The sequence below is a fragment of the Indicator indicator genome, chromosome Z (genome assembly GCF_027791375.1).
Source record: "Indicator indicator isolate 239-I01 chromosome Z, UM_Iind_1.1, whole genome shotgun sequence".
NCBI lineage: Eukaryota > Metazoa > Chordata > Aves > Piciformes > Indicatoridae > Indicator > Indicator indicator.
In genome coordinates, this window is record NC_072053.1 from 62,939,962 (window position 1) to 62,964,646 (window position 24,685).

A 24,685-nucleotide genomic window follows, 5' to 3' on the forward strand; every position below is an offset into this window, starting at 1 on the left:
AGTATTCTTGCATAAAACTAGGGGAGACAGCAATGAAGTCTTTGAAGTTTTTTGATTCTGTATTTATAGCAGCCTCTAGGACCGGCCCTACTGGATCAAGGAACCACTGCTACTTGAAGCAGATCAGGTTATCTAATGGTGTTTAAATACTAAAGGCCCTGGAATCATCTGCAGTTCTGGCAAAGGTGATGTCTGCCCTTAGGCGGAAATGTACAAACAATAACTTGGTTTGTAAGCTAAATTTATTTTTCAAATTCAAAATTAAAAAAAAAAAATCTTACAAATTGAGTAGTTCTTTGATGTCAGGCAAGCATACTTCGTCAGAGCTCACTATATGGTCAAGCACATGATTCAAAGAATCTCTGTTTCCCAGTTTAAAGATACGGTCTCCTCAGAATTACAAAAAGGTAAAGTAAACATCTCACAGATATGGAAACATCACCAACAAATTCAAGATACTCAACTCATAAGAGGAAGCAAGTTCCAAATAACCACCATTACTAAATTATTCCACCACAGAAAAATGCAAGTTTATCATACCAAAGCAGCTCTGTGCTTACCAAGCTAATTGATGGATGCCTGGTTTGCAGCTGCTACTATATTGCTCCTTCCTGGACAAAGGGGAGGGCTACAGGCTGACAGGAGTAGGATGATGATTCTTACTTGAATAGTAGCTGTGAAGCACAACGATGTGACCTAGTCAAGCACCCAACCTCAGTTCTCTCAAGCAGTAGTGCTGGGGGTGGAAAACCCAATCCCATGTATTTCCTTAATACAGGAAGGAGGATGCTTAATATTGACCAGCATTTGGCTTCCTACTACAGAAGCTGCTCCTGGGTATAAATAGAGGTATCCAAACACTGCAGAATTAAGATTCTAGGCTTAATTTGACCCACAATAGATGCTTTTGACATTTTTTTGAAGCATAGGTTGAGCTTGTTTCCACTGATCCATCTCAGGTCTACTTTTTCCTCCTTAATCTGTCTGGCTTGCCCTCTTTCAGTTCACAAAAAGGCTCCTTCTCTTGCCCCTTAAATGGGACCTTTCTGTCTATCTCATTTGCTTGCTTTCTTGGCACTGTTTCTTGAAAAATCTTTCTCATTTACAGCAGTGTAGATTTCTGCAACCCACTGCCTTATCTTGAGACTTTTAAGGCTTTCATATTGAGAAAAATTATAAGACTGCATGTGCAGTTTTCTGCTCAGTGTATGTGAACTTTCACTTAACTGCATTCAACTCCTACTACCATCCTGTTAACTACAGGTGTGAGGAAAACAGCAGAAAAAGGAGGAACATCAAAAGGTATGGGGTTAGAACAATTCAGAGAGCAGACAAAATACTGTGATTTACTGTATTCTTACCAGAAAAGGGAAGCTGGAAAGCAACAGACTGTGGTCTTACATATGAAAAAATTCCAAATTTGGTTAAGTGGGATGGAAAAGGAGGAGCATCATGTACTCTAGACACAATGTTACATGGTTTCTAATAAAATTGTTCTTCATAAGTTGTATCTGCTTGCTTCAAAAGCTTCCTGCTAGTTAGAATCTGAAAATTCTAACCTGCTTGGATCCCTGTAATTACACCCCTTCTAATCTACCATGTTGCTATACTTTAATGTGTTGGGCAGTAGTGCAATACTGCATCACAAAATATAGAGTAGAATGCTTTGATTTAGCACTTCACTTTCTTGACATGATTTTCCATTGCTTCCTCAGTGATAGTTTCATCTTCTTCAATACATTTTTTAACCTTCTTTCCCACTAGGTCAAAGATGGCTTCTGGGGGAAATCCCTTAGGCTCTCCCACCTTCACTGTCATCATCTCACAGGTCAGTACTGTACCTTCAGGAATTGTCACTTTTGCCACAACAGATTTTCCCAGCTACAGGAGAGAAATAATAGTAATTTTTAAAAAAATTAAATTAAAGGTTTAAGTCAAACACATTCCTAGGTTTAGTATACCAAAAAGGCTAAAAAATATTTTGTGGCTACTTGGGAATAGGTTCTGTGGAATTGCCCTCCCCATTTCTTCAATGAAGGCTCGGTTAGCATGGAAACTTTCACTGCAGCTATGCTTCTGGGAACATCCAGATGTTTTCTGAAATTGGATAATAGCTCACTGGAATTTTTCAGAATCAGAATGGAGGGAATCTCATTAAACTGACTAGTGTGCTAGTGCAGTGTAAAAGCAGCTCAGAGACAACTCATAGAGACTGATTATTACTGAGTACTTGGCTCTGGTGAGGCCACACCTTCTATACTCTGGGCAGTTTTTCACTGCAAGAAAGACTTTGATGGGGTGTGTCTGAAGAAGGGGAGCAAAGGTGGTGAAGCTGTAGACAACAAGTCCTACATAGAGTAGCTGAGGGAACTGGGTCCTTTATTCCAGAGATGACAAAGCTGAGGGAAGACCTTATCACTCCCTACAACTACCTGAAAGGAGGTTGCAGTAAGGTGGTCTCTTTTTCCAAGTAGCAACAGATAGGACAAGAGGAAAAAGCCTCAAGTTGTGCCAGAGGAGGTTTGGATTGGTTATTAGAAAAATTTCCTTCACTGAAAGCATTGTGAGGCACTGGAACAGACTTTCCAGGAAGTGGCTGAGTCACCATCCCTGGAGGTATTTAAAAGATGTGTAGACGTGGCACTAAGGGATATGGTTTAGTAGTGGACTTGGCAGTGTTAGATTTAACAGTTGGACTCTGTAATCTTAAGGGTCCTTTCCGATGTAAATGATCCTATGATTCTCCTCAAATTATTTATCCACTGGATGATATACACAGAAATCCATTACACTCAAAATTTCCAACATATGCTATGGTAAAAACAGCTGCTGGCTGCCAGAAACGTCACTTTGTATAAAATGACTACTAACATGACAGTGGTCTAAGCATAGACTCTGTGTGCAGACACACACACACTGCTCCACTAAACAATCAGCAAGCTCTTTTTCCAAATATATTTCTTAGCTATGGGTACACGCGAGTCAGCTGTATGTGAATCAAAAGCAGAAGTTACCTTTTCGTTGCAAGCCATTTCGCAGGGCAGGAGCTGTTTGACTGGAGAACCCATGGCTTTTTCCACAGTACGGATGGCTTTCACCAAGTCCGCCAGTTCGTTTGGCTCCAGAGATGCTTGGTGGTCACTTCCTTTCCATGTTTTGTCGAGAGTCACGTGGCGTTCCACTACTTTAGCACCCATAGCCACAGCTGCCACTGAAATGGCTATGCCAGTTTCGTGTCCCGAATAACCAATGGGGATATCGGGAAAAGCTGACTGATATGCCTTGAATCATGACAGAGTTGGTCTGAATTACCAAGGCAGCAATTTCAAAGACAAAGCAGATTTTAACAGTGGTTACTGCAATAAAAGCCTTGGACAATTATGGTGCCACAAAACAAATTTTTTTTTTTTTTAAATATTCATCAAGTCACATTACTGACCATCATGAATTTCACTATGATTATCAATGCTGCCAAGGAAAAGGAGGTATGTTCTAATCTACCACTTCACTTATGCTTTTGTACTCCTCAAGGTCTTCACATGCTACATTACTCTAAGTTACACAGTAATGTTATATTTTCATCCGAGAATGCAGTGGACTGGTTAAACTTGACCTGTATCAAAAGCAGATTTCTTCAACCCTGTATTCGAAGTTTGAAGCAATCCATTCAGCAATACATAGGGGACAGTCACCCAGCTAGTTCTGAAGGCCATTAAATACAGCCATGTCTCATTCTACCAAAAATTACATGTCTGCATAAAACTAGGTAAGTGCTTGAACACTAGCCAATTTGGGAAAATTTATTTTAGTGATTAACAGGCAAAGCCAATCAGTATTTTCAACAAATAAACTACACAAGAGCTTGATTTAATCATAGCTCTGCTATTCACATAAAGCATTTTTAACAGAAGTTTCTGGTCTAGCCCCCTGTTTAAGTTCTCAGTTCTATGCACCTTCTTAATGGTAACAGCCTACATAATTTTTCTTTGCACTACAAAACACAGGGTTAACCTGTTCACCATCTGTCATACATTATTTGTGACTACTCCAGTAACATCCTTAGGCTTACTACTCAAAGCCCAGTTCTGCTAACAGATGACTCAATGGTCATTTTTACTTCCATACTTGCATGAATTAGAGGTACATGACACATCTTCTAACTACCCAGAAGTCAATTCCAGCATGCCTAAGATCTGGAAATTTGTCTTACTAGAAGTGCACAGCCCTTCTCCAGCCCCTACCCGTGGCCCACTCTGAATTATTCACTGACCGATATAACACGGAGGTTGACATCCTCTGGCTGCAGCGGGTATGCGCTGGTGCACTGCAGGAAGCAGAAGTTGGGATTGATGCGCCTCACAATCTCATAGACCCGATGCATTGTGTACATCGACTGCATCCCACTGGAAATCACCATTGGGCGACCTAGCCATTATAAAACAGGCATATGTTTTGTCCTAGGTCTGTAAGAAAACTACACAAGATTACATTAAATTATTAAAATTAATTCAGTTAATCTAGAAAAGGAAGCTATTTTTTGCACATCTGAGGGTGATTTTCTTCTAAAGATCCTTACTTCATTTTTCCAGTATCAGTTAGATCTAATAACTGATCTACTGAGACACAGTGATATTTACCAAGCTGGCTCAAAAGCAAATGCTTACCTTTCTTTGCAGTCTTTTCCAAATATGGAAAATTGTTTGTATCTCCTGAGCCTACTTTGAAAAACGGAACATCCAGTTCATGTAAAAATTCAACAGCCATCTACAAGTAAAAGAAATCACTGCATTTTAACACACCACTTAAACTAGATCAAAGATAAAAAACCACTATGGTGGGAAATAAACAACCTTTCAAAATAGCAAAATGAAACCTTAATTAAATAGGCTGTACATATAGCATCATAGAATTGTTTCAGTTGTAAAAAAACCTCTAAGTTCATTGAGTCCAACCATGCAGGCAGTCTTCCTACCACATACTTGTTATTAAACCACAAACAGTGATTACAGGTAGCTTTCCTGAATAGATCTGTCACTCTGAAAAACTGCAGGAGTATATTGAATAAGGACCTGAAAAATACTATGTGCCCCAAAAGGGAAATCGAAAATCAAATTGCTTCTAGGAGAGATACTAGAAAATAAATATCAAATATGTGAAAGAAAATACTACAGAAGTTTATTCAAGTGCTAATTATACTCTGCTGCATTCTAAAACTGTGTGTACTATACTTCAGAGTTCAGAAATTGAGGCTATATGAAAAGCAGTATTGCTCTAGTAAGCAGCCTTTCAAAAATAAGTAGTTTTAAAGGAAGAAAATCTCAAACTTAGCACAGACAATCTTTCATTCACATCCAAGGGAAACAATGAAATAGTTACCTATCTTTGTCTCCCTTCAATCACCCACAAACACCCTAATTTCTTCAGCACGTTCCTTGAGCAGTCAAATTTGCTTAGTGCCAAAGTGCTAATGTACAGAAAAGAATCATGTCTTCAGTTTATTTTTTCTACCACCATTATGATGAAAATTCAATTTCTTGTGTCTAGGATGCATACTGTCTCTTTAATATAGTTCATACACTAAGATGCATTGTGCATGATGACTATCACTCCAGCCTTCAAAAAGGGCAAGAAGGAAGACCCAGGCAACTACAGACTGGTCTGCCTCACCTCCATCCATGGAAAGGTGATGGAGTAGCTCATTCTGGAGGCCATCTCTAACCACAAGGAAGAAAAGAAGGTTTTCAGGAGTAGCCAACATGGATTTACTAAGGGGAAGTCTTGCTTGACTAATCTGATAGCTTTCTGTGAAGGCATGACCAAATGGGTAGATGGAGAGCAGTGGATGTCATATACCGTGACTTCAGTAAGGCTTTTGATACTATCTACTATAACATCCTTGTAAGTTAACTCAAGAAAAGTGGGTTAGATGATTGGACTGAGAGCTGGATTGGTAAGTGGCTCAACAACAGATCTCATGAGACTGCAGAAAATGAAATATGACAGATGGACCTTGTATCTAAAGCCACTCTGCATTTCTTTTCTCTTGAAAATTGGCATCTTTTTTTGAAAGAGATTCATGGAACAGGAAGTAATCTCAAGTAATAGGACAACATTAAAGGGAGTGGTTCAATGGGATCCTGGTGTTGTCTCCAGGACGCACAGGAACACTTTATATTATATTTACTTCACACATCACTTCCCTGATTATGTCATATAGTTAAACACACACTTTAATCTTCTCAACATAGGTGTAGTTCCAGAGATCACAGAATCACAGAAAACATCTGGTTGGAAGAGACCTCAAAGATCATCCAGTCCAACCCTCAACCCAGCACTGAAGGCCCAACACTAAACCATGTCCCTAAGCACCAGGTCCACATGCTGCTTAAACCACCTACAGGGACGATGACTCCACCACTGCCCTGGGCAGACCATTCCAATGTTTGATAACCCTCTCTGAAAAAAATATTTACTAGCATCCAGCCTAAATCTGCCCTTTCCTCTGGTCCTGTCACCAAGGAGACGAGGCTGGCCCCCTCCTTGCTCCAGTCTCCCTTCAGGTATTTGTTAGCAAGTGATGACGTCTCCTCTCAGCCTCCTCTTCTCCAGACTGAACAACCCCAGCTCCCTCAGAGGCCATGTGCTCCAGGCCCTTCACCAGCCTCACTGCCCTTCTCTGAACACACCCCAGCACCTCAATGTCCTTCCTGTAGTGAGGGGCCCAGAACTGAACACAACACTTGAGGTGAGGCCTCACCAGAGCTGAGTACAGGAGCGATAATCACCTCCCTCTTCCTGCTGGCCACCATGTTTCTGATACAAGCCAGGAAGCCACTGGCTTTCTTGGCCACCTGGGCACTGCTGACTCGTTCAGTAGATTGCCAACAGATACCCCCAGGCCCCTCTCCAAGCTGCATCTTTCCAACCACGTCTCCAACTTTGTAGCTCACCATGGGGTTGTTGTGACCTGGCACTTGGCCTTCTTGAACTTCCTACAACTAGCCTTGGCACATCAATCTAACCTGTCCAGATCCCACTGTAAAGCTTCCCTTCCCTCTAGCAGATCAACACAGCCACCCAGCTAAGTGACATCTGTGAACTTACTGAGGGTGCACTGAATCCCCTCATGCAGATCATTGATAAAGATACTAGAGGACAGGCACCAGTACTGAACCCTGGGGAACATCACTGGTGACTGAACCAGATTTTGCTCCTTTCACCACCACTTGGACTAAAGGTTCAGTCCTTGCTTCCTGAGCTGTAAAACCCAGGAATTCACATCAGGTGCTGCAGCAGCTTTTGATGGAGAAGTCTCCCACTTAGGGTGACCTACAGTCCACGGCATGAGCAACCCTGGGAAGTGCTGTGAGTACAGGAAGGATCTGCAGAAGGGTTTTAATTTGTGAATAAAATTTAAATGGGTTCACCTCCTGCTGCAGTGAGGGGCTCAGTTATGACAGAAGTAGGGGGGGGGGGGAGCCCATCCTGTTGTAAAGCTTCCCTATCCTCTAGCAGACCATCACAGCCACCCAGCTTGGTGTAATCTGCAAATTTACTGAGAATGCACTCAATTCCCTAATCCAGATCATTGGTAAAGCTATTAAAGAGGACAGGCCTTAGTACTATACCTTTGGGGATGCCACTAGTGACTGGGCACCAGTCAGATTTAACTCCATTCACCACCACTCTTTGGGCCTGGCCATCCAGCCAGTTTTTAATCCAATGCAGAGTGTGCTTATCCAAGCCTTGAGTTTCTGAAGGAGAATGCTCAGTTATGAGATTATGCATGATTTACAGAAGTTAACATCTTCTCAAGGATCCGGTATGTCAATTTATGCAATATTTGCCCCAAGTTCCAAACATGTCTTGTGGAGACACCACCAGAAGTCTTAGGAGCTGTGTAATGTAATTACCATTCAAAAAAGAAGGCACCAACCTTTGTCAGTACTGCTAATTAGCTAGGAAGGCTACATACAAAGGAGTATAGCATCTGAGAAAAATAGGGATCCCAGAGGTGGAAAGTGATGTTAGCTGCTGCCTAGGAAAGGTGTTCTGCATTGCACTATATAGCCTTTATAAGCTGGACAATTTAACAATGAAGAATTCTTTTTTTTTTTCTTCTACCCTCCAAAGGTTTTCAAGACAATCAAAAAAAAACATCACAATACTTTCTTTTCATGGATCTATTTCTGAGTCCACAGACTGGGCTAATGCAATATGTCAGGAACACCTTTTTGTCTGTCAGACAGTTGAAGTAATTTATTATGGTATTTGGTGCTTGTACCATCTCAGCTGGGGCACAACAATTAAAGAATTTTGGTCAATAGGACAGGAAGCTGATAGAAGTAATGAGAATGGACAAAGGAACAGAAAAGGCCATGGAAAAGTTGAAGGTGTTCAAATAGAGAGGAGACATAAGAAAAATGTGAACTTTTATGCTTGATGAGGCAGGACAAAAATTATGAGAAAGGAGGTTAACCTGTTGATACATCAGGAATTCTCTCTGATGGTAACGAGAGTGAGATAACCTTAAAACATGAAATATATCCATCCTATATAAGGCAGAAGGTCAGGGACATTGCTGTCCACAAGAGTGGCTAGCTTACTTCTGGAAGGCCTCTTTCAATTTTGTTCACAGAATCACGGAATTACCGAGGCTGGAAGTTAAGAAAGGAATCTGTTTTAAACAGGGAGGGAAATTTTAAATACTTGGAGCCAACACTAGACAGCAGTCAGATTGCAGTCTTGATCTAAACTGCCAGAGTCTTGACTGTTTATGGAGCTGAGGCCCTGACTCTGATATGATTTACTGTGTACAAATACCTCAGCATATCTGGCAGGTCTTCTAAAACGTTCAGCATCTACTCAGCACGAATGAACTCACAGAAATAAAATTATGCTAGTTTTCTCATTTAGAAATTCAACACACACATTTAGTATTCTTTTTATGTAAGCACTATCATGCCTCACTAATAACCAATACAACAGCTGGACTCTTGCTTGTCATTCCAGTAAACCTTACATACCTCATCCATGCCAGAAGCTGTGAAGAAAATGCCAATCTCCTCTGCATATTTCTTCAGCTCTCTATACTGCTCGTGACTAAACTCCAAGTGGCGTTTGTGTTCCCCATAGGTCTTTCCCCAGGAGTGTTTAGAAGTATAGGGCCTTTCCAAGGCTTTCTTGTTGAATTTGTACTCCAGTTCACTCTTCTGGAACTTCGCACAGTCTGCTCCACAGTCCTGCAAATCAAGTTGGTGCATACCAAATAAAAGAGCAAGTGAAACCGCACTCATCCCAAGCTTGAACACAAGAACTGTGCAACTAATGTGCTCATTTGCACTGGAGTTTTCACGTTATCATCAGAGGAATGGTACAAACACAGTAAGAGGGGACCCATACACATGAGCCCTTTTATTTCAAAATTCCTGTATACATAGTAGAGCAGCACTCTATTAAAAATCTGAACTGCCTCTTGTTAATGCATGACACTTAACTGAAGAGATGGATCCCAAGCTCAGTTGTCACGTGTTAATTTTACATGAAAACAAGTGACAGGATTCTGTAGAACAAGAAGAAATTATTTGGAAATTGTTTGAAGTGCTGCGTGGTGGAGTTAAATTCTCACTACACTATTTTGCACTTCCACCACAGTCATGGGCTTGAATGCATTATGCCCCCACTTCTTCGGTGATGATATACTGTCTTCTAACACAGCTTGGCCCCCTAATGTAATCAAGCCAAACTGAAGGTTCCTCAGAGACAAGTTTAGCAGTTACTTGGTTCTTCCCATATTCACAGTTAGTTAATGACACAACTGAAGCAATGCTGCAACACTAGGAAGCTATTTAATCTGCCTGTTCAGGAACACGATGTGATTCTAGGGTGTGAGGTACAAACCGTAGATGACAAAGTAACCACCCGTTTGGTTGGCCGCTGCCACGACTGTGTGCTTGCAGTTACTCTAGTATTCCTCTTGTAAAACACGCCACTCCTCCCAAGCGGTGCTTGCAAACGATGCTCCCCGACCGGAGCGTCCCCTGCCTCCCACAGCTTTCCTGGGCCCCGCCAGTAGCCCGCGGCTGTCGCTCACCCGCACCTCGACGCCTGACTCACCCGAGAGGGCCTGCCCACCCAGCGGGGAGGGAAGCGCCGAGGGAGACGAAGAAGCCCTTCCCGCAGCGGCGCCCCACTGGCCTGGCCCCGCTCTACGCCGCCCCGGCCACCCCACCCATCGGACGCAGAGCAGCTCCGAGCACACCTTGGCCATGCGGATCATGCGCTTGGCGATGGCCAGGTCGCCCTGGTGATTCTGCCCGATCTCCGCGATGATGAAGCATGGATGATCCCCGCCAATGCGGCGCCCGGGGCACAGCTCGAACTCCCGCGACATGATGGCGATCACACCGGCTACGGTGCACGACTGCGCCGCAGCTCTTCGGGTCCCGAGACGGCCCAGGCCGGTCGCGGGCAGCCAATCGGCGCGGCGGCAGGCGGGGCCGAGCGCCACCACCTTCCCCATTCGCCAGCGCCTGCAGGGAGGCCAAGCCTGTGGAGTTCATACCCGCCGGGTCGCCAAGCGCCGCTGTACTACAGGGTGGCCACGACGGGGTGGTCCCGGTAGCTTTGCGGCACTGTAGGCGCGGGCAGAGCTAGGACGGCAGCGGTGGGAGGGAAGCATCTTGGAGCTGTGGGCAGGGTGGTCCCTGCACTGACTTCCCTGGAGGCCCCGAGATTGCATTGTTCTGATGCGAACGAGTCTGGTACTTGTGGGCCGGCGGGGTGAAGCCCAGCCGGCAAGTCCGAGTGCTCGAGGGTGGCGGAGGTTTCCAACGCGGCGCCTGTGACAGGCAGTCGCCAGCGGCTCCCGCTCCCAGCCTCGCTGGCGGCGGCAGCAGACCGGGAACCGCTGCAGTGTGGCCCGGGGCCCAGGAAGTGGTCGGTCGTGTTGCTGCTGGAGATTCCTGGGTCCTGCCGCCCCTGCACGGACATCTCCAGCCTCACCAGAGAGGTCTTTTCTATGGTGGTGATGACAGACAGACATAGCTTACCTTAGGATAAAATGGTCTCTGAAAAAGGAATTGATGAAATTGTGCGAATATTATCTACCTTAATATACTGAGATAACTGAGTCCGAGGGAACCTCATCAAGGATGAAAGGTAGGAGATTCCCAAAACACCAGAGGATTAACATTGGCAAAAGGCAACAAAGTTCCCCAGACTGGTGCCCTGATGTTGAACTTACCTCATTATAGTATCATTGGAATGTGAAAAACCACGTCTCCTAACTAGATAAGTCCTCTACCCACATAAGCTCCTAACTCTGAGCATGACTAATGAATTTACAAGGAGCTGTATCTTTTAAGATACAAGATAAGCAAGAAACTAACCAATGGCTAATTATCGGACATTGACATTAAAGATAGCTAATGCATTTTATTGTACAAATATCAGCAACAAATTTAATTTGCAGGGTACTATCTGGGTGGAATTATCACTTAATGCCCTTTTCTGCACAGAACCGGAATAAAATACCTTGTCTTACATGTTGATTTGCTTTTGCACAGCAGGCAAAGAATCCAGATGTAGTACAACGTGGCAGAACAGTTTCCTGGGAAACGCAAACCAACTCTGTGCTGTACCTGAGAGCTTTAAAATCGTTGGTACAGGGAGGATTTTCAAGAAGGGCTTGGTTTAGACAAAATGCTGGTATTTCATTTACTTAATAGCTTCAAATAGATTGGCAGAAACAAGTCAGATGTTACACCTGGCTTCAGTCTTTTATAACAAGGTGAGTTTCATGTTTAACGATGCACCAAAAAAAAAATCCTGAAGGGAAATGTTTTACATTTACATGGTTACTGTGCTGGATATAATTGGATGGAAGTGCCCCTAAGCAGATGCTGCTTATATTTTACCCCCAAACTAATTAAAGGTTCTTCGAACCAGCTTACTGCTTTCTTTCCTTAGACAGAAACGCACGTTGTGGAAACTAGAATTTCTGTCCAGTGAAAAATTTCAAGGCTTTGCACACTTCCAATAAGAGGCACAGCAAAAGTATTTAGCATTTTCAAACCAAATTATTTGAGTGGATCACAATGTCCTAGCTGTCTAGATTCTGGTTTTACCTTAAAATATGTGGAGAAGCAAACTAAACCTATTTATTAGACGAAAATGGTTAAAAAGTGTGAAATGCAAATGTACAAATCTAACAGCAATCAAACAGAGTATGTGGGGAAAATATTAATTCCTTTGCCTTTCAAGCAATAGGATATATTGCTGTGCTTTCACGTGAACACTATTGTATAACAGGAAGATTGTAATGTTAGGTAACACTATACACATATCATTTGCTCTCCCTATGCAACTGATCTGTGACATTTTGCCCAAGATCACAATTAACTTCTTTCAGAGCTTTACAGACAAAGAGCATTGTAATGAAAATTTGTAAGCATGAAATAAAAATGTGGTTATTAAGCTTGATGAGCAAGTTTCTGTATAAAGGAGAACAGGTTCTGCAGGTCAGTTATACTAACAGAACAGCATAATGAACAGTCTGTTTGCATTTGTTGCGTGTAGTGGTTTGGTGACCACAGCTATTGGGTAACTACATTTTAACTCCAATAGAAGTAAACCAAGAAATATCTGTTTTAAGGTAATGTTGTCAGTCACAAATTAAACCAAATCAAGGTATGCTGCATGGATAGAGTCCACTCAGAGATCAGTGTGATCTCAAAAACTGTAATAAAATTTTCCCCGTTTTTCCCTTGCTCCAATTTTCTCTTGGCTGAACCTTGTAAGTGTGGAAAATATTTAATTGGTTGTTTGCTTAAATTAATCACAGGACTAATTTTTTTTCTTTAATATAAATGTGTATCTGTGTTTGCAGAAATAGAAACAGGAGTTACCAGCTCTGAAGAAAAACATATCTGCTTTCAGAGATATTCACATGAGTAGTTATTCCACATTCTTGTCACTCCTCCAGAGCATATATGGCTTATTTTCTGTCTTCCTCCAGTATCTGTTCCATACTTTGAAATACTAAAAAAAACACAGGCATGTAAAGAAATCTCTAAACATAATTTTTAATCCTAAAGAGTAGCATTATTGTCACCTATAAGAGTTAATCGAACAGCAGCCATATCTTGTTGAACTAGCTACATAAAATAATTTACCACAAAGCTCTCCTTCCAGTGAACATGGTCCTTGTTCAGATTGTTGATAACTAGTATCTAGGTGGTGAATTAAGAACAAGGAAAGTGGATAGTGGCTACTTGATGCAGACTGCTGAAGACCTACAAAGTTAGGCATTGGTGGAATAAACTTACCAAAAAATTTTAGAAGGTAAGGACTAGTGTGCCAGATATGATGGAAATGTGTAGATTATAGGGAATTATCACCACTGGAATCTGCTCACTGATCTCTGTAAGAGCTCAAATTGCTAGTTATGCCAATTCACTTAGCAATCAACATCACTGAGGGTCCTTACAGTCCTTTCTGTTGGCCCCAGTCATGATATGACCAATGAACAAACACAGACTGAAGTATTTGGCTCCTAGAATGAAAAGGAGGCCATGTCAGTGGATTTCTGGTGATCAGAGTAAGGCTAAGCTTAAAAATGAGACAGAATATCAGGAAGTCCTCCACATGCACGTAATATAAAACAGCTGGAGCTGTCTCAACGGTTCTGCTGCTTCAAGTCACAATATTGGGGGAAAAAACCCAACCTCCTCCTACTCTCAGAAGGCAGGAAGGGTGAGAGATTTCACATATTTTACAATGCTGAATATGTCTGAACAGAGGATGTTCTGTGTTTCTACATTTGGGATGCTCTTGCTTGTTTTCCCTTTGTATTCCAAGTGATGTCAGTGTATTGATTTTGTAAGAAGAATAATTATCCCAGAGGACATTAATCTGCAACACTTTGCTAGGTCATACAGCTTGCTTTTGAAAATCTAGATTTCATATGATAACACTAGAGAAGCATGTAACACATTTACATGCATCCATCCTACACAAATGCAAAAATATATCAGAAATCTCACAAGAGAGTCGAGAGAAGAGATGGCTGCCAGCACTAGGGTAAGCAAATAGGTTAAAAAAACTCACTGAGGTGGAAAAAAACCTATGAATATAATTTTCTCATTGAAAATACCTTCATGGGCAAGAGGACGAACATGAATTTAGCAGAGTTGTATCTGTTGTTCAAATAAGCCAGGGTAAGGTTTGCTGTCTCCAAGGACCCGAGTAAGCATATCATAGTGTTAAGTTTTGATACTCTTAAAAAACCAGCATGTTCAGGGATTGAACCCTTTTTCTCAGCACATTCACGTCCCAAATTGACAACATGGAGGAGCTGGAGAAATTAAAATAGTTTGTACACGCTTCCATATTCTAACATAGGCCACTTCTGAGTGTATCTTACTTCCGAATCATCCTATGACACATATGTAGACACATTTCTGACATTCTGTGCTGGTCTGTGATGTTTAAATGGAACTGACAGTAATTGCATTTATTATGATTTTGGGATACAGTCTATTTTGTGGGGTGAAGCTGAATTTAATTGTAAGGCCTCACCTACGCACAACAGAAGCACCACATACTGCCTTTGCACAACTGTAGTTACAGAAGTGTTGTGTGTCTGCTGGTGCTGACTGTTCCTTGAGGAGAACTGCATCCTTCTGAGAGACTGCAGTAACAGTGACTGCATAAACATAGCCATCACAGTGTCAGTGTTTGTGAGAAACAGCCTGAGAAACTGTCTCCAGAGGTGCAGTATACCATGATGTGTATTGAAGCAACACAGAGAATGAATGCTGTCTTTTATAAAGCACTGAAACCTGTAAGTGACAGTGGGAAGAGGACACTGTAAATACCATCTTCTGCTTTGGCTGCTTAAATACTGCAGACAATATAAAAAGTAGAAATATGTGTATCCTAACATAACCAACTAGTTCTCTAGAAACAGGCCATGCTACAGACCATGGCATGGGGCATGGCATGTGTTTCCAGCCATACAGTAGTGGCTTCCACCATAGTAAGTACAGAGTGCTTACCCTGCCAGGTTTGTGGAAGTGAGATATAGTCAGTTTGCCAGGCCTCTCCATACCTAAATTTCAATTAATATGCTATTCTCCATAACACAAAGGTTTTAACTGTTTGGCTTATTTAATCACAGCACATGTTTCACATTCAGGGATGACTTCTGCAATAACATCCTTGGTCAATTCCACCTATGGTCCTGAGCCCCCCAGTCTGATGGCCTGAGGTATCATGGGTCCATGGGGCTAAAAGTAATTCACCTTTATGCTCGCCAACATAGAGGTCTGCTTGAGACACTTTACCCTTAGCAGCCCAGTCTACCTTCTCATTTTTTGATGTTCCCCTTTGACCCAGCTCTTGGTTACATGGGCACCTTCACACTGCTTGTGTGTCCTTATGTGTAGGACTCCACACAGCAGCTATCCACCTGCACTGCCTTATTGTAGAAGCAGTAACTCTCGAGTTCATCTGGATCTAGTTGTGTCTCCAAGTCATCCAGGTCAGCAAAAATTCAGCTCCCACACAGCATTGTCCTCAGATTCTAGACACCTTTTCTCAATGGCTGTCTTGGGTGATGACAAGAATGCGGGGAAGGCTGTGGATGTAGTCTACCTGGACTTCAGCAAAGCCTTTGACACTGTCTGCCACAAGAAGCTCCTGGCAAAGCTGGCAGCTCGTGGTTTGGACAGATTCACTCTGAAATGGGTCAAGAACTGGTTGGAGGGCTGAGCCCAGAGAGTGGTGGTGAACAGTGCCACATCCAGTTGGCAGCCAGTCACTAGTGGTGTCCCCCAGGGATCAGTGCTGGGCCCCATCCTGTTCAATATCTTTATTGATGATGTAGATGAAGGAATTGAGTCCATCATCAGTAAGTTTGCAGATGACACCAAGTTAGGAGCAGGTGTTGATCTGTTGGAGGGTAGAAAGGCCCTGCAGAGGGACCTGGACAGGCTGGATGGGTGGGCAGAGGCCAATGGGATGAGATTTAACAAGGCTAAGTGCAAGGTTCTACACTTTGGCCACAACAACCCCAAGCAGCACTACAGGCTGGGGACAGAGTGGCTGGAGACCAGCCAGGTGGAGAGGGACCTGGGGGTGCTGGTTGACAGTAGGCTGAACATGAGGCAGCAGTGTCCCCAGGTGGCCAGGAAGGCCAATGGCATCCTGGCCTGGATCAGGAATAGTGTGGCCAGCAGGACAAGGGAGGTTATTCTTCCCCTGTACTCAGCCCTAGTCAGGGCACACCTTGAGTACTGTGTCCATTTCTGGGCTCCTCGATTCAAGAGGGATGTTGAGGTACTAGAACGTGTCCAGAGAAGGGCAATGAAGCTGGTGAGGGGCCTGGAACACAAACCCTATGGGGAGAGGCTGAGGGAGCTGGGGTTGTTTATCCTGGAGAAGAGGAGGCTCAGGGGTGACCTCATTGCTGTCTACAACTGCCTGAAGGGAGGTTGTAGGCAGGTGGGGGTTGGTCTCTTCTCCCAGGCGACCAGCAGCAGAACAAGAGGACACAGTCTCAAGTTGCGCCAGGGGAGGTATAGGCTGGATATTAGCAGGAAGTTCTTCACAGAGAGGGTGATTGCCCATTGGAATGGGCTGCCCAGGGAGGTGGTGGAGTCGCCATCGCTGGAGACGTTCAAGAGGAGACTGGATGAGGCACTTAATGCCAAGGTCTGGGTGATAGGTTGGACTGGATGATCTTGGAGGTCTCTTCCAACCTGGTTGATTCTATGATTCTATGATTCTATATCATCTCTATAGGGGTACCTGTTCCTCACGCTCAGCAGGAATCATCTTTAGTGAGAGATGAGATGTGCTTCTTTTTCAAGACTTCTGCCAATACCTCCTTCTCTTAGCCAATGGTCTTGACTGCTTGTCTTCTCTACCATTTAAGTCCAAGCCATTTGCTCTGTTATCCTAGCTTCAGAGCAGCCAAGTAATGAGCTGCCCATCTTCACGATGGCTTTAATTTTTATGTATCTCACAACTCACTTAAGGGTAGAGGTTGAATGCTCATCTCCAGTTCTACTGCCTTTGATGTCCCTGAATCACTACTCTTTTTGTTTTGTTTTCTTTACAGGGGCAATCCATGCTGGCGCTTGTTGTATCCCTACATCAGCTGCGTTATCCTTCATCAGGGAATGAGTAGCTGCAGTGCTTGTTGTGGGGGCTGACATAACTTCAGCACTCTTTGTGGAGGTTGTGACAGCTACCCAGTAGCCACCTCCATACCAATACTTCAAAGTTGTAGAAGCATGTCAAGGGTATACCAAAATCTCTTTACCGAATATCATTCCGTAGAGATCAGAAATCGTAATTCCATAACCTAATGGCAAGGACTATAACTTCTAACCCCATACCCAGAAGTGATAAACTGCACAAATCCAATAATCCACAGTGGTAAACCACCCACATCTTCGAGAGCTCTAGAAAAAAACATCAGGGAATTGTACCCAGTGACCATACTGCCCATATCACCAACATAATGAATGTCAAATGCATTAAAACTTCAACTCTCTCAGATTCTCAAAGGTCTGTGATTCTCTCCTGTAAGCTACTGTAGTCAGGTCCCAAATAAATGGTCGGCACCACATAAATTGTCTACATTTAGGTCCCTTCTGGGCCTACCCTATAGCAGTTGCTCTATCACCTGATGAACCCTCCTCTAGCAGAGAAGAAGAACTGGGAAAAAGAGAGAAGACCCACAGGTTGAAATTAAAACAGATTTAATGAAATAGCCAAACTGATACCAATATCAGTACAAAGTATATAAAGTTCTACTCAGACAATCAAAGATGCAGCAGTCACACTAAATAGGAAGGTAGTCCTCAAGAGGGTGAAAAAGAGGTCTGACAAGAGGCTCCCATTTCCTTATCAAACTTCCCTGTTTGTACTGAGTGTGGTGTTTGTGGTACGTGATACACCTGTGAGCCATCTTGAATTAGTTGTCCTGGCTGACTCAAAACTGCAAATGGCCTGCAGCCCATGGCTGCCCTGTGATTCTGTCCCAGCAAAACCAGGACACTGGTGCACAGGATGGTGCTATCTCAAGCAGGGCAATGTGGGACAGGATAACCATTTTGCAAGACTTGTTGCCTTTCCTTAGGCAGTTAGCAGCACCCCAACACGCATCTTCAGCTCAGACATCGGGAGCTGCCAGCATCTCTTGCAGGCTGCCTGCTCTGACAGTAGCATCCTCTGTATCTTCTGCCAGGGGCAGAACCAGGGAAGTGTCCACTGGCACTGCAGCCAACAGCCAGCAGCCAGAATCCACAGAGACCCAGCACAGTGGTGAGGGTGAAGATCTGTTGGCTGGCTGTATTTATCCCACATTCAGGGCTAAACTATAGCAGTTGTTCTATCACTCAGTGACTCCTTCCTAGCAGAGAAGGGCGATTGGGAAAAGGCAAGAATACTGATAGTTTGAAATGATAATTTAATGAAACAACAAAACTGATACCAATGCCAGTATAAGATACGTAAAATTATACTCAGCCCAGCAAATGTATATTTTTTTCTTTAAATGAAAAAACAGTCCACAGGAGAAGGAAGAGGAGCTGCGTCAAGAGGAGCCTAAGCAAGAGCCCAAGCAGCAGGCTCTGTTCTCCTCAACAAACTTCCCCCTTTATACTGAGCATGATGTTTATGGGATACACCAGCTCAGGTCATCTGCCCTGGCTGTCTCAAAACTGCTAACGGTCTACAGCACATGGATGGCCTAAGCAAAACCAGGACAGCAGACAGCCTAAGTCACAGATGTGAAGAGGAAGAGCTAGGATTTCATGGGTGAGGTCTAGGCAAGGTTTTCCATGGGAGACTCAGCCAAGAGGCGGAAGTAGTTCAGTGGAATGGGACATGCAGAATGGATTGTCTGGCAGCAAAACCAGACAAGATCCAGATGACTAACAGCAGCAGCCTGTGCCTGACCTTCATGCATGTGGAGACACAGGTGCTGCTGGTGGGGCCTCTAGACCACTGTCCCCAGGCAGGGATGTGGGGCCAGGACATTGGGGAAAAGCAGCAGAGTAGGACCCAACAGTGCCAGTGATGCACCTCAATGTCAGTTGCAACAGCTGATCCCAGCTGCAGATGCAGCATGAGGCTGCTGCTGAGCATTAGACCATCCTGTCCATCAAGCCTCAGCCTGTGGAGAATGTTGAGAGAAGCTGCCTTGTCTTCAGTGTGCACAGCCTGGCCCTGCTCGGAAAGTCACTGCAGTGACAGCAGGGTGGCCTGAAGGGGAGAGCAAGGTGAAGAACAGCAAGGAGCTGCCCTGAAACTGTCAAAAGGGCAGCTCAATGTCAAATGCAGACTGGTGGTAAGTCATGGTATCGGATGAGACAGAAGGATAAACCTCCCTCTGTCTTAGGCCAGCTGCTACACCTACTGCCCAGCTGTAGCTCCATCATCTGCTTCATCCTTGTCACAGCATCTGCTTGTTGGCATGTCCCTGGAAGACATTTTCAAGTGGAAGCCAGGCTACCTTTACAATTCCCTGTCTCCTTTCAGATCTGCAAGTTGAAGCTTTACAGCCTGGGGCAGCCAGAGTAGACATGCATGGAGGATCTAAAGGACAACATCAGCACAGTGTCAGATGGCCAGACTCTTTCTTCACCGAGTCCCGTAGATTTTGGTGACTTTTTTCTGGTCACAACCCAGTTCATTGTGAGAGCTTTTAAGACCTGGGCTGTGGTCATGATCGAGCAGCAAGTAGAACAGCAAGACCTGGCCCAAAGTCTGGATGTGGTGACGACAGCAACAGCTCCAGAAGCTGATCAGGATACCAAGCCTGCCTTGTTTGGAGAGCCTTCCTCTGCAGGCATCACCCTGGTTCAACAGTGATGACCCTCCCTCTTCACAGGGGCACTCAGGACTTTACACATCCCACACAAGGCTTTCCCCTGGACCTGCAGGGCAGCACAGGAATAATAATAGCACTCCCTTTCACATCTCCTTATAGTCCTTACTCTTGTGACTTTTTCCTTCAGCTCAGCCACCTGGTGGACCTATTCACATGTAACACAGGTGCTGTCTCTGCCACCCTCCATTGCAAATGCCAGGCTCTGGCAGTCTCTCCAGCCAGGGGCCTGTATGCCTACGTGTTGTCCAGACAGACCGTCTTCCTCTATGAGGAATACTCAGAACCAGACTGAAAGCCTGCTCTTGCTGATACCGTTTGAGCAAGTGGATTGGACTAATGAACCTAAGCAATTCTGTGACACACCTGCCACTTTTTTTGATTAAAAAAATCCCACACTTAATGTCTAATTCATTGTGGAAAAGTCTGCATTGCATTCTCTTTTTTTTTTTTAGCCCCACTCAATTAATGCAGAATGAGGGTTCACAATCTCACATGCACAAGACTACCTTCATGGGTTTTGATTCTTCTGTCATTCATACTATTTCAAGTACCTTGTCTGCATACTTACAAACCTGCCTCTTTACACCACTCCTTCCCGAACGCTTCGTCATATTACTTCCTACTGTTCTCCTCTGAGAGTCTGTCCCTCTGCTCTGCTCTGCTCATCTTCATGCAGCTCTGTGCTTCCCTTAGGCATGCATTTAAATAATCTCTATCCTGTGCCTGTTCAGATTCTACTTGAATACCAAGTACTGCTGTGATGATTAGAGATACATCTGTAACAGCAACAAAAAGCAGCACTGCACCACGTTTATTAGTTGTAGGTGCATTTCTTACTTTACCTTTCACTTCTGAGTGTTCTTTGGAAAGCAGCTGCATCTCTTATCTTACGATATTTTGTGCTTATTACAGCAAACACTACCACCAGCATCTCCTCTTTACTCCATCCAATTAAATTACCATGGCAACATGGTAAACTGAAAGCAGTGTTGATTTGCTGTGGTACTGGAGGCCTTGTAGCAGAAGACACATGTTTGTCAATATGTATATCAAGTAAGGGTGAGCCATTTCAAGCTGCCTCATCTAGCTGGTGAGTCAGTACTTCCCAAGATGTTCCTCTCATGAAAAAAGTGCCTTCCTTCTGGGGATGAGAACTATGTATTCTCTTGTATTTTGTAGCAATAAATCTGTGTCTCCAGTTTGATTGTATGAACGTGTAGTTTGCTTTCAGATCTGTAAGTTGAAGCTTTACAGCCTGGGGCAGCCAGAGTAGACATGCATGGAGGATCTAAAGGACAACATCAGCACAGTGTCAGATGGCCAGACTCCTGCTCCACAGAGTCCCATAGCTTTTGATGACTTTTTTTTCTGGTCACAACCCAGTTCATTGTGAGAGCTTTTAAGGCCTGGGCTGTGGTCATGATCGAGCAGCAAGTAGAACAGCAAGACCTGGCCCAAAGTCTGGATGTGGTGACGATAGCAACAGCTCCAGAAGCTGATCAGGATACCAAGCCTGCCTTGTTTGGAGAGCCTTCCTCTGCAGGCATCACCCTGGTTCAACAGTGATGACCCTCCCTCTTCACAGGGGCACTCAGGACTTTGCACATCCTCTACCTTGGACTTCTGGAGGGCTGACTTTGGTCTACTCAGGATGATGATTTGGCAGGATATGCCAGCAGATTAATACCTGGCTCTGAGCCTGGTGTCACCAGTCTATTTGCAACAGATGGGAATAGCCTATCCCACAGGGAAAATGGGTTTTAGGAAGGGAGTTGGCAGGGCTCATTGTCAGAGCTTTAAACTAAGTATGAAGAGGGGCAGGGGTGAAACTGGGGTCACGAGGAAGGAGCCTGAATGCGACATGCCAGCACCTGGGGGAGTGGTGTTGGAGGCAGTATCTGTCCCTTGGATCAAGTGCATGTATGCAAACACCCATAGCATGGGCAATAAACAGGAGGAATTGGAAGCTATTGTGCACCAGGGAAACCACAATATAATTGCCATCACGGATGATTTGCATGGTTGGAGTGCTGCAGTGGATGGTTACAGGCTCTTTAGAAGGGATAGACAATGGAAGAGAGGTGGAGGAGTAGTGTTATATGTTAAGGAGTACTTTGACTTTCTTGAATTCAGTGTTAGACACACCAAAGTGGAATGTCAAAGGGGAAGGCCAATGAGGCTGATATCCTGGTGGGAGTCTGCTACAGACCACCTGACCAGGATAAAGACACTAATGAGACATTCTTTCAACAACTTGGCAATGTCTCATGTTCACTAGCCCTTGTTCTCTTGGGGGACTTCAACTTCCCAGATGTCTGCTGGAAGTACAACACAGCAGAAAGGGGGCAGTCCAGGAGGTTCCTAGTATGTGTGGATGACAACTTCCTGTTGTAGCTGGTGAGCAAGCCTGCCAGAGGTACTGCCCCATTAGATCTACTCTTTATGAACAGGGAAGGGCTGGTGGAAAATGTGGTGTTTGGGGGTCATCTGGGGCACAGTGACCATGATATGATAGAATTTTCAACATGCGGTGAAGTTAGGAGGGCTGTCAGCAAAACCTCTACCTTGGACTTCTGGAGGGCTGACTTTGGTCTACTCAGGATGATGATTTGGAGAGTCCCTTGGGAAGCAGCCCTCAAAAGCAAAGAGGCTTGGGAAGGCTGGGCCTACTTTAAGAATGAAGTTATGAAGGCACAGGGGCAGGCTGTCCCTATGTGCTGTAAAATGAGCCGGTAGGGAAGAAGTCCAGCCTGGTTAAACAAGGAGCTTTTGCAAGAACTCAGCAAAAAAAAAAAAGAGTGTACCAACTTTGGAAAAAGGGGCAGGTGAACCAGGAAGCATTTAAGGATATTATAAGGTCATGTAGAAAGAGAATTAGAGATGCAAAAGTTCAGTTTGAACTTAATCTGGTCAATTCTGTCAAGGGTAATATAAACTTCTTTTATAAATACATTAATAACAAAAGGAGGACCAGGGAAAATCTTCATTCCTTATTGGACAAAGGAGGGAACGTAGTAAGACAAAGAAAAGGCTGCAGTACTTAACACCCTCTTTGCCTCAGTCTTTAACAAAAAGACTGACTATCCCCAGGGCAACTGGGCTCTTGAGTTGGTAGATAGGGATGTGGAGCAGAATATCCCTCCTGTAATCCAGGAGGAAGTAGTTAGTGACCTGCTGTGCCACTTAGACCCTAATAAGCTCTATGGGTCCAGATGGGATTCATCCTATGGTGCTTAGGGAGCTGGCACAAGAGCTGGCTAAGACACTGTCTATCATTTATCACTGGTCCTGGCTAACTGGGGAGGTCCCGGATGTTGGCTAGTGTGACGCCCATCCAAAAGAAGGGCCAGAAGGAGGATCCAGAACACTACAGGCCTGTCAGCCTGACCTCGGTATCTGTCAAGGTTACGGAGCAGGTCACTCTGAGTGCCAGCAAGCGGCATGTACAAAAAAACCAGGGAACTAGGCCCAGCCACCATGGGTTTAGGAAAGGAAGGTCCTGCCTAACTAATCTAATCTCATTCTATGACTGGGTGATCTGCCTGGTAGACAAGGGGAGGGTGGTGGATGTGCTCTACCCAAACTACAGCCAAGCCTTTGACACAGTCTCCCACAGCATCCTCCTGCGTAAGCTGGCAGCCCATGGCTTGGACAGTTGCACCCTTCACTGGGTTAAAAGCTGTCTGGATGACCAGGCACAGAGAGTGGCTGTGAATGGTGCCACATCCAGTGGGTGTCCAGTGACCGGTGGTGTCCTCCAAGGATCAGTACTGGGCCCAGTTCTATTCAACATCTTTATTGATGACTTAGATGAGGGGATCAAGTCAACCATTAGTTAATTTTCAGATGACACCAAGTTGGGAGGGAGTGTGAATCTCCTGGAGGGTAGGAGGAGGCTGCAGAGGGACCTGGACAGGCTGGGTCAAAGGGCTGAGGCCAATGGCAGGGTCCTGCACTTTGGCCACAGTAATCCCATGCCGTGCTACAGACTGGGAGATGAGTGGCTGGAGAGCAGCCTGGCTGAGAGGGATCTGGGAGTGCTGGTTGACAACCGGCTGAACGTGAGCCAGCAATGTGCCCAAGTGGCACAGAAGGCCAGTGGCATCTTGGCCTGTATCAGGAATAGTGTGGCCAGCAGGAGCAGGGATGTAATTCTATCCCTGTGCTGATTCATAAGAGAAACCACTGGTGAGGCCTCACCTCGAGTACTGTGTGCAGTTCTGGGCCTCTCACTTCAAGAAAGATACTGAGGAGCTGGAGCAGGTCCAGAGGAGAGCAATGAGACTGGTGAGGGACCTGGAGGGAAAGTCTTGTGAGGAGAGGCTGAGGAAGCTGGGGTTGTTCAGCGTGGAGAAGAGGAGACTTAGAGGGGACCTTATCACACTCCACAACTAAGTAAAAGGAAGTTGTAGTAAGGTGGGGGTCAGGCTCTTCTCCCAGGCTACTTGTGCCAAGATGAGAGGGCGTGGCCTGAAGCTGTGCCAGGGGAGGTTTAGGTTGGATGTTAGGAAGCACTTCCTCATAGAGAGGGTAGTTAGACACTGGAATGGACTGCCCAGGGAGGTGGTGGAGTGACCATCACTGGAGGTCTTTAAGAAAAGACTGGATGTGGCACTTGGTGGCATGGTTCAGCTGATGTCGTGGTGTTAGGTCATAGGCTGGACTTGATGATCTCAGAGGTCTTTTCCAGCCTCAATAATTCTGTGATTCTGTGAAATAATTCTGTAGTCTGATTGCCTTTTAGTCTTTCCATGAAGGTAATAGAATGTAATAAACTCT

At 44.6% G+C, this 24,685-nt stretch overlaps 1 protein-coding gene across 1 annotated transcript; it reads right to left on the reverse strand.

The window, feature by feature from the left end:
* Positions 1-1,671: 1,671 nt before the first annotated feature.
* Positions 1,672-10,393, reverse strand: NANS (N-acetylneuraminate synthase). The gene is made up of 6 exons (XM_054398087.1): positions 10,262-10,393; positions 9,027-9,242; positions 4,665-4,764; positions 4,271-4,425; positions 3,015-3,281; positions 1,672-1,881 (listed from the first exon to the last, which is right to left on the reverse strand). Exons 1-6 carry the CDS (start codon positions 10,391-10,393, stop codon positions 1,672-1,674), a joined length of 1,080 nt encoding a protein of 359 aa, XP_054254062.1.
* Positions 10,394-24,685: the final 14,292 nt, after the last annotated feature.